A 14052-nucleotide genomic window follows, 5' to 3' on the forward strand; every position below is an offset into this window, starting at 1 on the left:
CTAACAACTATACCAAGTGGTTCAAAGAGTCAAGTATCATCCTCTAGTAATCTGAATTCCTAGTAAATTTTCTTCCATGGTCAAAGTGGCAAAGATTTTGTTCAGTGGACTCGATGCCATACGAAGGCAATAAAGTGATAAGAGTTTTTATTGTACACAAATTAACCAACTCCTGAATGGATCACAGTATACCTATTTTATGATGAAGATATACAATTTAAAACATCAAATATAATGAAGATTATACAATTGTGGAAATTTAGATGACACCGCCAATATTAACCCTTCTTAACTTCTACCCCCTCCATATAATTTACTTATCTGAAAACTTTTTGTAAACTAAAAAGGACAAATGAAAGGAATCAAATTATTATTATTATAGTTTACTATTTAAAAGTTTGCCTCTTCTTGATTACTGTATGATTACTGTGATGATGATTATTTATCTCTTATTGAGTGTGAGGGGAAGTATCGTTGGCCTTTTACAAAGATCATCTTAGATATTAGATATTCATATCAAATCTATAATTATTATCATTGACATTTTACAAAGAAACCTAAAGTTCAGATTCTAAGTTATTTGTCCAGAGTTATCAGTAGAGCAGGGATTGGCCTTCAGATTTTTCTGATTCCAAAATGATTCTTAGATTCTCAGTCAGAAGCCAACCTGTCTTCCTTCAGTTCTCATTGTCACCCCCAATATGCTTACTACTTTTTCAAAGTCTATGGTGATTTTATTCATTTCTCCCTGATTAATAATTCTGTTGTCTCAGGTTTTTAGCAAAGTCATTCCCATTCATTGTCTGAGGCATTTATGAATAGCACAGGGAATTATTTGTCTTTCTAGTTCAATAATTAAAACTAGAAGCACTCACTTCTAACTCAGCAACCAAATATTAGGAAGAAAAAAAATAACACTCAACAAGCAGATAGATTAACAGACCAATCCTGTGACTGAGAAGAGTATTTCCTCTCTTTCCTTTGTTAGCCTAATAGGTGAGGTATGTGCTGAGAGGTTTTAAAGCACCTGAGAACAGCAATAACAAGCAGTGACTGTTGAGTTCACATAAGCCTGGTGGTTTTGACATTTTCCCCAAGGAATTAGCTACGAGGTGTGGTTTAGATGGAGGAGAAAAGCAAGAAGGACCACAGGGCTTTGCTCAACCAAGGAGAAGAGAACGAACTGGTGAGTCTTTCCTTCCTTTTATTACAGTCTTCTCAGAGTACCAGAGGCTTTGGGCAGGGGCTGCTGAGGTGGTGCTAGCTTCAGGGCTTGGAGAGACATCAATCTGGTAAGGCTGAAACCCCAGGGCACAGTTTTATAGTGGAAGAACCTGCAGAGGCTGAGACAGTGTGTCTTCTAGTTTATGGGGGTCTTGCCACTCTCATATACATCGGATTGCGTACTTCCTCCTCAGACATTTTTCAGAGTAATCAGGTACATTCCCACATTGAGGTGTTTCCCCCCCCCCCCTTATCATTTGGGTTTCCATGTAATTGGACAGGCAAAACCTGAAGCTTTTAAAAATTTTTTTATTCTTATGTTTTTGGTACGACTGTATAAGTTAGGCTTAGTGCGCTTTGGCCTGAAGTCATGCTAGGAGCATAGAGAGGTTTTAAGCACCAAGTACTAAAGAGGGAATAGAGTATGGCCTGGGAATTAGCACATATTAAAAAAAAAGTTCTTCCAGTTCTTTTTCCCCCCACTGCCTCTTCCACCAAACATGTATAAATGTTGAAAAACAATTACAGAAATCTCACAAATTTCTACAGCGTCTATTTGGTGCTGACGAGTTTACCTTTATTATTTTATTTGATCTTCAGAACTCAGTGAAGGAATTAATCCAATTTCATAGTAAAGAAATGTGAGACCAAGGAGGTTGAGTAACTTGGCCAAGGTCATCAGCCTGTAAGCGACAGGCTGGGAATCCAGCCAACTGCTTCCGTTACACCTCAGGCTGGTCACACTGCAAGTGACATATTAGGCTGTTCACACTATAAGTGTCTCTAGTTAGGCAATGAGAAAGGGAGACAAAGAGCAAGGGAGGATGGGACAGACGACGTGTTTGGGGGGTTGGGTGGGCAGAAAGAAACTGAGGATAGGGTTCACATATTAGCAGGGTGTCAGTTTCCTGCGTGGCCTCCCCAGCTCCCTGTGAGTTCTACAGGAAATATGTACCCACTCTCTCTCTACCTACCCTGTTTGTTAACCTAAGGAAATTAATTGATTTCATCTAAATCTATATTGTCCAATACGGCAGTCCTGTCCATATGTGGGTTTTGAGCACTAGAAGTGTAGCTAGTTCGAAATGAAATACATTATAGTGTAAAATACACACAGGATTTTGAAGACTTAGTTAAAAAAAAGTGTAAACTATCTCATTAATTTTTATATTGATTACACATTGAAATGATAATGTTTTGGATTTGTGGGGTTAAATAAAACATATTATGAAAATTGATTTCACTTGCTTCTTTCTACTTCCTTAATGTGGCTGCTGGGGAATTTAAATTACAAACATGGCTCACATCGGTGGCTCCCATTATTGTACCACACTGATCTTGACAACGGTACAGTGCTCTAAAATCTTCACACTGAAAGGATCAAAGAATGAAAATCTACTCACCTGGCTTCATTGCCAAACAACTCTGTTCCAGTTTTGATGTTTTTTTCAACATGTAGATGAGTGTTCATTAAAATCTCAGGTCGTTTTTTATTTTTCTCTAACTAGGTGCTATAAATTTGTCAAGTTCATAGCCTACTATTTTATTTCTTTTCATCACAGAGGGACCATGGGTATCAAAGCATTAAGTAGCAGGCCAGGCACCACAGTTTCCTTTTTGTTGGGGATCAAACACTTCTAGAGACATCCACCACAAAACTCTATTAGAATTCCCTTATGCTGTCAGGGCATGCTGGGGAGTGGGAGGTGGCTCTCAATTTCTCCTTCATAAATTGTGTGAGCTTGGGCAGAGAGCACAGATGCAAATCCTGTTCAAGTGGATCAGAAGGTGTGGTGACTTAGGTAGGTCTGGAGGGAACGGGCTACCTAGGTGTACAAACTAAATGGAAGCTTCTACCTCCCTCTAGGCAACTGCTGTCCTGTAAGGCAACAGACCCAGTGCTCTCAGATCTTTACAGTTTGAAAAGGCAGCCAGAAATCTGTATGCTGATTTGAATTATAAATGCTTATTATACATTTTAAAAACATTTATTTATTTATTGATGATTGATTGATTGATTTTAGTAATCAGTAGGCCAAACTAAACCCAGGCATGGTTTAGTCCCAGCCTTTGGGGATGGTCAGTCTGTGAGTTTTACAACCTCTCTCCACTTGTTCTTACTTTCCCAAAAGTTCCCCAGGGCCTAATTTGACTTCTGCTTGCATTCATCATTTCAAGTGAACAATCACTTGTGATTGTGTGAGAGGACTTGAAGTGAAGGCAAGTGATGAATTCCCTCAATACCCACAAAGAACCTAAGAGGGTGGGAGGGCCTGTGAGATTATTTAGGTGCAGTCCTGGGTCATTTTGCTGAGTTCAGCATGAATATAAGGCATTGAACTAGCCTCCAGAATTGAACCCTTTTTTCATTCTTGTCTCCTGTTCTCTGGCCCTAACTTTTCCAGGAGGGGGAACAGCTAATACTGTGCTGGGAATGGTGCTAGGTACTTGAAAGTGTTTTATGTCACCCTCATGACAGCCCATGTGATAGATATCCTCACTGTACAGGCCTTTATGGTCCTCCCTGCCACTCTCTACCCTCCCCTGTACTACCTAGCTCCAATAGCCTCTTTTTCCTTCACCAGTCTTTTTCCTAAAAATTTGCCTTGCCTAGACATTTCATCAGCTGCTCCAATCACAGTCAGCTTTTCTCATCTTTTCTTGAGGGCTTCTCAGGACCCACAGCTTCACTAATAGCCCTCAGGATCCTTCACAACACCAGACCTTAAATAACCATGGAGCCTTCAGGCTATGCAGCTCAGTGCCTAATGGAATGGGATTTGGTCTCAGGCAGACTTGGGTTCTTGTCTTCTAAGGCAAGTTGTTTAATCTCTCTGAGTCACTTGTGAAATGCAGGTAGGGATACCTACCATTCAGAATTGAGGTGAGGATTACATGAGATAATACAACCTTTCCAAAAATATCTTTTGCAGAATAATATTGTTAATAGGTATTACATAAAAAGTCTCCTTTTTCTCCCTATCAGTTGGGTTTGAAAAATACTAGGTGAAACATAGGCAGATAACAGCAGGGCCTCTTACAGCTAAGTGTTAGGGTTCTTTCTGAATCTCTAAGAGGCGCATTACAGTGTGTTCCTCTCATGTAGACATGGCATACTCCTTGTGTGCCCACGTACACAGGTTCTCTCATGACTACTGTCCCATGGCACCACCAGAGGAAAGGGTGGGTGCTCTCAGTGTACTCAATGAATAAAAGTTATTGTTTTATCATTATTACCCTTCTGGGAGGAAAAAGTCATTACATCTCTCCTTAGCCAGGCACATCTGGAGCCACACTATGTATATATCAGCCTCTGTTTGGGGGTCCTCTCTGGCCACACTTTGTTGCATTTACTCTCTGGAGATGGTCTCGATCCTGCCACTGAGAAAAAAGTGCTGCTTTATTCAGATCAGTTGCAAAGCTCAACCGTTCCTTGGAAACCCCCTCTCTGTACAGACACCCATTGACTGTCAAAATTACAAGTAGGGGCAGCCCCAGAGGTAAAATAGCTACTTAGTGGGGAGGGCACACGTTTGATAGGAGAGTACTTCACTTCATCATAACTTTTTTTTTTTTTTTCTGGGAAAGAGTGCAGGAGCTCTGTGCTCTAAGATCTAGGCTTTGGTCAAGGCTCTACTGCCAACGGTGTAGTTATGTACACGTTTTTGGACCTTGCTAGTTGCCTGAGAATGATATCACTTACCCCACGTGACTTACAAGCATTGAGAGAGTCACTTATGAAATGCAAAAAGTGCTATGAAAATATAAAGGGTTCATTTACATGCAGGGAGTCAGGAGTTACGATGTGTAATTTGAAAAATGCAGGAATACATATATTAAGTGAAATTGATGTTGAGATTATTCATTTCCCCTCTTTGATTAAACTCAGGGAATGATAATTGTTTCAGGTCTACCACTGCAAAAACAAATGACATGTGAAGAGCTGGTAAGAAAAGTCAGGAGCTTTGAACATCTGAATTATTTTAAACAATGTCATGTACTTCTCATTTTCCATTAAAGGACACGAAAAACACACAAAAACACTCAAAAGATTCAAATTGAAAATGAAAAAGTAAGCCCTATTGGCTCTCTCTTGTCTTCAGTCAAATTTATATTAACAGGTTGGATGGAGGCAAATTTACCTAATCTTCAAATGACATGTCACTATGAAGGAGAGATAACAATATAGGTGACAGAATCACGGTTCAAAAATGTTCTCTGTCCGCTATGGAAGGCAGTGTGGAGGTTCCTCAAGAAATTACGAATAGAATTACCATATGACCCAGCAATCGCACTCCTGGGTATCTACCCCAAAAATATAAAAGCATTTCTCTATAGAGACACGTGTACTCCAATGTTCATTGCAGCTTTGTTTACGGTGGCCAAGACATGGAAACAACCAAAATGTCCTTCGATAGACGAATGGATAAAGAAGTTGTGGTATATATACACAATGGAATACTATTTGGCGTTAAGGAAAGATGATATAGGAGCATTTGTGACAACATGCATGGATCTTGAAAGTATAATGCTAAGTGAAATAAGTCAGACAGAAAAAGCAGAGAACCCTATGATTTCACTGATATGTGGTATATAAACCAAAAACAACAAAAGAACAAGACAAACAAATGAGAAACAAAAACTCATAGACACAGACAGTAATTTAGTGGTTACCAGAGGGTAAGGGGGTGGGGGGTGGGTGATGAGGGTAAGGGGGTCAAATATTTGGTGATGGAAGGAGAACTGACTCTGGGTGGTGAATACACAATGGGATTTATAGATGATACAATACAGAATTGTACACCTGAAAAAAAAAATGTTCTCTGGGCTGGATTGTAGGAGAGAAATTAGCAAAATGCGGTGCATTAAGCCTCAGAACATTAACACACCTAATCTGTGTATTAGGCCTGAGTATTTAAGTTATTACCAAAGTATAAGATGAAAGTATCGATGACGTGGGCTTAGTAGATGCTCATGAAAAAGCAATTAAAGCACTTTATTTGCTTACGACTGCATTTTAGCTGCCAATATGACATCCCTATAAAAAAATTAATCCTTGGAAGTCTTAATATAAGTCTGTCCCGCAGAACAGAATAATAGTTCTGCTATACTCTGTACTATTTAGGTAGCCTCTAGGAAGTTATATTTAATTCCGATTCATACAAGAAGTGCAGGGTATTTGAAGGGTTATCTGGATATGACAAATAAGAACTGTTAAAGACATTGGGAACAGTCCCCCCAAAGAACAACTATGGTGGTTGGCTTCGAATAGTTGAACGGCTGATGCGGAGAACAGCGTAGAGGTCGGCAGATTCCAATCTAATTTGTTTTCCTTATGGAAGAACTTCCTAACCACATGCGGTGGCAGAATCTTCACAGGACACCTCTCCAGTGACCTTTCTCTTTCTATGGTCTCCTTTAGTTGAGTGGGAGGAACCTGTAAATATGACGAGCTATAATCCCTGTGATTGTGTTACGTTACGTGGCAAAAAGAGATTGCACACATGTAACCAACATGGACTCAGATGACTGAAACCAAAAGGAGATCGTCTGGGTGAGCCCGACCTAATCATGTGACCCCAGAAAAGACCCTGGGCCCTTCCTGCAGTCAGAGAGATTTAAAGCATGAAAAGGATTTCATGCAAGGGAGGTTTTCTATGGCATCTTTGAAGATGGAAGAATCAATGTGCAAGGAACTCTGCGTGGTCTCTGAGCCCTGGGAACTGAGTATCTTCTGGCTGAAAATGAACACGAGAATAGGGGCCTTTATCCTAAAGCTGTCAGCAATGGAATCGTGCCCCAAACTACGTGACCTTGAAAGAGGTCCTTGATCTCCAGAAGGGGTATAGCCACGGCGACACCCTGATTTCAGTCTTGTGAGAGGCTGAGTAGAGGATACAGCTAACCAGTCTCCTAACCCATGGAAACTGGCAGATAATTAATTTGTGTTGCTTTAAGCCACTAAGTTTATTATGCAGCAATAGCAAACTGTTAATAATACACCATCACAGCTGTCCAACGAGAGAAGGCACAGCCTTGTAAGGTAGTGGGCAGCCTGTATTAATCAGACAATAGACTCTCACTGTGAAATACGGTGTACAGATGTTTTTTCCAAGAGAAGATTTTGAACCAAACGATCTCTGAGACACCCCTGCTGTTTAGTGATGCTCTTATTGCACAAATAAACTTCAAAAGAATGTGCATGTTGTCCCATGTCCTTGGCTTAGGGCAAATTCCGGTTCCAGAAATTGTCCGTGCTAATCAGCCCATGCATCTCATTTTCTTTTGACCCACACTTAGTGCTGTTCCACCATTAGCCTCCTCATACAAGGGTCCTTAGTTGGACTTTTCCTTCTGGGAATACTACATGCTAGCACTTTTGTTATACTACTACCATCTGACTTTATGGGAATGCCTGTAGCTGAGAGTGATTTATCTCATTGGTACAGTGTTTTGACTCACACTGCTAAAGAATGAAGGGCATTTCTTATTCAGAAAGAAAGTATAAGGGGAAATTGTAATAGGTTGGACTATTTCAATAATTATTTTGAATATCTTCAAGACTCAATTTCTTTGACCTGCAAATAATAATATATAACTATTATTAATAATAATACCTATTTTAGTAAATAATAATACCTAGTTTATAGGGTTGTTGTGAGAACTAAATGGCACTTAAATAAGTGCTCAAGAAATGTTAGTTCTTTCTTGATTGAAACATAATGACATATAACATTAAATTGATTTCAGATGTGCAACATAATGATTCAACATTTGTATATATTGGGAAATGATCACCACAATAAGTCTAGTTAACATCCTATCACCACACATAGTTATAATATTTTTTCCTTGTAATGTAAACTTTTAAGATCTCCCTTCTTAGCAACTTTCAACTATATAATACAGTATTAACTAAGTCACTGTGATGTTGTGATTTATAAAACGTAATTTGGTCTTCGTTCTCATTTCTGGTACAGAGCTCCTAACACCCTTGGAATGTCCTAAGTGATAGGAGCAACAAAGGTGTCTTGTTATGTTAATGAGGTGACTTTTGGATTGCACCTAAAGATGGAGGCTGGTTGCCAGGAGGACTAACCACATGATTGGAGGGTTGGAATTTTCAGTCCCACCCCTCTGGACTCCATGGAGGAGAGAGGGGCTGGAAGTTGAATTAGTTGCCAATGGCCAATTATTTATCAATATTGCCAATGTAATAATACCTCCATAAAACCCCCAAAAGATGGGGTTCAGAGAACTTCCTGGTTGGTGAACATGTGGAAGTGCTGGGAGTGTGTTGTTCCGGAGAGGGCATTGAATCTCCACACCTTGTCTCCATACCTTTCCCTATGCAACTCTTTCATCTAGATGTTCCTGCATTATATCCTTTTATAACAAACCAATAATCTAATAAGTAAAATGTTTCTCTGAGTTCTGTGAACTGCTCTAGCAAATTAATTGAACCCAAGGAGGGCATCATGGGAACCTCCAATTTGTAGCCAGTTGGTCAGAAATATGAGTAACAACCTGGACTTGTGACTTGTGTCTGGAATTGGGGGGTGGGGCAGGGTAGCCTTATAGGACTGAGACCTCAACCTGTGGAATCTGATGCTATCTTCAGGTAGACAGTATCAGAATGGAGTTGAATTGTAGGGCATCCAGCTTGTGTCTGAGAATTGCATGGCATTGTGTGGGAAGCCCCACACCCCCACCACACACACACACACAAGCGCACACACACACACACCCAGATGGAATTAGGTTCAGGAACCTACAAGGTCACCATGCTAGAAAAGTTAGTTCTTATTGTCAAATACAGACAAAAGTGAAAGTGACTCAAAACATTTTATGCCACTCAGAAGTCACTGCATGGCATGAATGCAGGGCAAAATATAGAAAACTGTAATTAACAATGCTTGGTAATTAGTGACAACTAACAGGAGATCCTACATGCTGCCAAGCCAAACCAGTAATAGAAGGTGAGGAACAATAACCACACTAACACGATCCATCAATACAGACACTATTATCTTTGCATTAAAGAAAAGAACCTTGAAACATGGCAGACTTAGAGATAAAAGATCAGAATTTTAAGAATGCCCCACTATCTAACACAATTTGCCATGTCCAGATAAAAACAACAACAAAGGTTAGATTGTGAATAATGAATAGAAACTTGGTGCTGATTGTTGTTTTAAAAAAAAAAAAAAAGAAGACAAAACATGATGAATTCTAGCCTCATGAAAGGGTACAGAGATATTATCTCTGAGGCCGTGATTCAAGGGATGGAAATTTTTGGCCGACATAGAAAAAGCTAACTTACTCTAAGGTTATTGGAACTTTTCACCATGGAAAAGCCTAACATGTCAGAAAAAAACTGGCATCGCCATTGACAGAAGGTAATTGTAGTACTGAGAGTTATTATGTTATGTCTTGGTTGAGTAAATAAATGTAAAACTTTATGCTGTGAGAATTTTTGTTTGAGTCGAGTGTTATGCACTATGACCCAAAATATCCATTGCAAGGATTTGAAACACACATTGCTTTACCTGTGCATGGCAGATACACAACAAATACATTTGGATAAACACACAATGGTGAATATAAGAATAAAAGGATTTACAAAAACTAAAAAGGACCTGTTCACAAGACCAGTTGGGCATAAATGCTAGTGCTTCAGATGCAATGACAATTCAGGAACAAGGACAGGTAGAGACCCCAGGGGATAGCACCATATGGCTAAGAAGATTCCCCAAAAGAGAATTTGGGGAGGAAAACATGTTTAGATGAATCTGCACCCTACACTTTTTCTTTCCTGAGGAATTTAGCCCATTGGTGCTAACTTTGGTGGCAACTGTAAGAGCTACTTATAAAGAAAAGAAAGAAAGGAAAATAACTTAAAAAGTGCCATGTATGTGCTAGAACGTCATATATGTTCTCACTTAATCCCTATGAGCTAGCCACTCAGATATCCATTTTACAACCGAGGAAACTGAGGGTCGGTTAGCCAACATTTACAAGGTCATGTTATATAATATCAGAGGGAGGATGTTCTATTATACTGTTTTACTCCTGTACAAGTGAAGTCTGATTGTGCTGCTGCTGTGTGTGTGTGTGTGTGTGTGTATGCATACACACTCATGTATAGAGTTACTACATCTAGTTAAATTTTTAGTCAATTTGGTGTTTATCTGAAAGTCCTTCTCTCAGTCTTCACATATTACAAAGGTGAGCAGTTTTCTTTTTAATCTGTATTGGACATCAATTTTGATAGTTTGTGCTCTATGGAAAAGCAAAAATTCCACTAAGTCATTGGATCAATCATGTTTAGAACTACAACATAGGGTTTTGGCAAATAACATTAGGTCTGAATATTGCCTGTGGTTACATCATTTCACAATGAGTCCAATGGGACTAGCCACTTTTAATCTACTGAAATTTTATTGAACTATATATTACCCAAGCTAATATTAACTCTTCACACATATTGCGAGCTCAAAATGTTTCAGGATCTAACTATATTATCTCATTAGTTTCTCACAACAAACCTAGAAGATAGTTATTGTTGTCATTTTGTGGAGGGAGAAATTGAGTTATCAGAAGTAAAGTGGATTGCCCAAGATTATTTTTGTGGTTAAATGGTAGAGATATGATTTGAACTTGGTTTTCTTGTGCCATATTCCCAGCTTTTAACCGCTACATGAGACTATTTCTGTTGTGTTTTACAACCAGCCACATTTTTCACATGAGGAATCTAAAGTTCAGTGAATTTAAATCAGTCTACCAAGATCACATTAACCAGTAAGCGATGGAGCAGGAAATGAAAGTGATAGCTTTTAGAAGACACTGGGATGGGGTATAAATGATGTATTATGGAATTGCACACTTGACACCTACGTAATTTTACTAACCATTGTCATCGCAATACACTTAATTAAAAAAAAGAAGTTTAGAAGTTTCTGCCAATAGACCTAGATAGGGCTCTAAATTATGACCTTAGGCAACAACCTCTGTCAAAAGGTATATGCATATTTCTTTGTTACTCCTCATGCATACCTACTCTGGGCCTACATAAAGATCATTAGGGTTGTGGTACCTCTCCTGGTATCTGGACTACAGAATTCTAGTGGGAAACAAAAAAGTGAAGGGACATCACTGCTTAGAATGCAATTCAGGTTGGGCACAACTGCTGTGCTGTTCAACTCAACTCTTACTAGGTGGTGGCAGGTCTGGGTTCCTCACTTGTGGAATACAGCCTGTTTCCATTACCGACTTTAACTCAGTATGTTGCAACTCAAAACTAAAACAGTCACCTCTCTACTCATTTCACTGACATGTTATCAAACCACCTGCTGACATTCACCAAGAGCTTGCTTTATACTCCACACCTTTCACCTCTCAATGCTCACAGCTATTCTTCCAGGTGTGTTCATAATATTCCCTAAGGACAGAGATGGAAGATGAGACTTAAATCCTGAGGTCACATAGGTAGTAGTGACAAAACTCACTTTGCTACAAGAAACTGTGTATAACGGGTTTGAGATTCTGATCCTCTCACTCATGTTCTCAGTATCTTTACATTTGTCAGACCTCTGGATTCTTTTTACCTTCTTCTTCCGGTACAAATATTGCCTCTGGATTTCTCCTCTACTCTGCATTTCTTAGTGGATTTTGCCAGGGATATATAAATACTTAGGAGAAATTACAGTGACTCTTACTGCATCAGCAGAACTTATCATTTAGAACAATCAAATTATACTAGAGATTCATTAGCCAAAATGGAAACAGACAGTGTGATAAGCTCGAATCACACAGACATTGGCAAACCGATTGAGAGTATATGGTTAAAAAAATGCCAGATAAACTAGTGATTCTTTTCGCCCAAACCTCAAGTCTCATACCTAGCACCATACCCTCTGGGAAAACTGAGAAAAGATCTAGAAGGGAATTTTACCAAGGTTTATGAGGCCAGTTTACCAAGGAAGCAAAAACAGTGCTTCTATTCATCTTTGCTTAAGGAGACTACAAGTTCTTATGTATCTACTCACTGACTGACTTACTTACTTCATTTTTTAACAGACAGGGGAAAAAAATCGCTGACATTGTGACTAAGATGTCCACAGGCATAAGCAGTGTCATTCTCAGATCTCTTCTCCTATCTTGGTTATTAAGGATGTGATTTTTACCTGTGCTCCAAAGGCAGTCACTTCTTCCCAATCATCCACACCAGGAAGCAGCAACAGTCTTCCGAGGTCACTAAACCTCCCATTTCCTATAGAAATCCCTTCTCTGGCTCTTTTCAAAAATTTAGTTCTAATATTAATATTATGCTGCCATCTTTTCTTTCTCAATCTAATCCCATTGAAGTAATTAAAATGCCTTCAACCTGCTTGGAACACAGTGTCTAATAAACAAATTTACTTTTTAAAAAATTTTTATTGAACTATATAAATACAGTGTGTGTATTTATATACATTTATATAAATAAAGTGCACTGATCTTAAGTGTACAGTTTAATGACGTCTATCATCAATTAGTTTTGCTCATGTTTGAACTTCATTAAGTAGAATTGTCTATTGTTTTATGGTACTTCATTTACTCAGTATAATGTCTGAAATTCATCCATGTTTTGTGAATCAGAAGTTCATTCTTTTTTATTGTTTTGTAGTATTCCGAAAACACGAAATTTATTTATCTTTCTTTTGTCAATGTATCTTCAGATTCTATTTGGGGGCTCTTATTGTCAATGTTTATTTTCATTCAGTTCAAAATATTAATGTTTATTGTAATTTCTTCTTTGACTCACATGTATTATTTATAAATATGTTGCTTAATTTTGAAACATTTGGGAATTTTAAAGTTACCATTCCATAGTTAGTTTCTAATTTAATTATAACGTCATCATACTTTATGTTACACAATGTGGTCAATTTTGGGAAATATTTTATGTATACTTGAAAATAATTTAAATTATGAAATTTTGGGCTATAATTTTTTGTATTTCTTAATTAGGGCAATTTGGTTAATAGGGCTGTTCAAACTTTCTGTATTTTTACTGATTTTTTAAAAAAACTTTGGTCTGCTTGTCTTATCAATTAGACAGAAAGATGTGTTAAAATCTCCAATGATGAGAATGGATTTAAGTTCTATCAATGTTACTCTACAAATTTGGAAACTACATTTATAGGTACACACAATTTAGGATTGTTCTGTCTCCCTTTTATGTTGATCTTTTAGCTTATGAAATGTACTTCTTTTTCTTATAATATTTTTTTTCTTAAAGTCTATTTTGTCTGATATTAATACAGCTATACCAATTTTCTTTTGTTAGTCTTTGCATAGTATATTTTCCCCTTTTTCCTTCTTTTAATCTATTTGCTTCTTTTAATTAATTAATAATTTCTTTAAAATGTGTCTCATAGATAGTATATAGTGGGTCTTCTTTTATTATCTAGTCTGACTATTTTTGCTTTTAATTATAGTATAATAATAAGGCCATTTACATTTAATGTAATTGCTGATATAGTAGGGTCAAAGTTCATAATGTTGCTATTTGGTTTTCATCTATCCTATCTGTTCTTTGTTCTTTTCTTCACTTAACATTATATCACAGAATGTCCCATGTGTCCACATGGACTTCATACCTTAGATTTCAATGGCTCCTCAATAGCCCATTGTTTTATGTTTCACATCTTATTGAAACATTAGCTATCATTTGGTTCTTTCAATAGCTATGCTATTACAGGTAATGCTTTCTACTTTATGTATGATTTCCTTAGGGTATATTTCCAAGTGTGAAATTAATGATTCAAGGGACAGAAACATCTC

General features: G+C 37.9%; 1 protein-coding gene across 2 annotated transcripts in view; it reads left to right on the plus strand.

Annotated features, from left to right (window-relative positions):
• The first annotated feature begins 1020 nt into the window (after positions 1 to 1020).
• ATP13A5 (ATPase 13A5) overlaps positions 1021 to 14052 on the plus strand; it is a 97205-nt gene continuing 84173 nt past the window's right edge. For both annotated transcript variants that reach the window (XM_081072774.1, XM_081072775.1), the window contains exon 1: positions 1021 to 1186. In XM_081072774.1, the coding sequence (XP_080928900.1) occupies positions 1124 to 1186 (63 nt within the window). In that variant the 5' untranslated portion in view covers positions 1021 to 1123. The remainder of the gene's footprint in view (positions 1187 to 14052) is intronic.

This window comes from Rhinolophus hipposideros (assembly GCF_964194185.1).
Source record: "Rhinolophus hipposideros genome assembly, chromosome: 2".
In the NCBI taxonomy this organism is placed as follows: Eukaryota; Metazoa; Chordata; class Mammalia; order Chiroptera; family Rhinolophidae; genus Rhinolophus; species Rhinolophus hipposideros.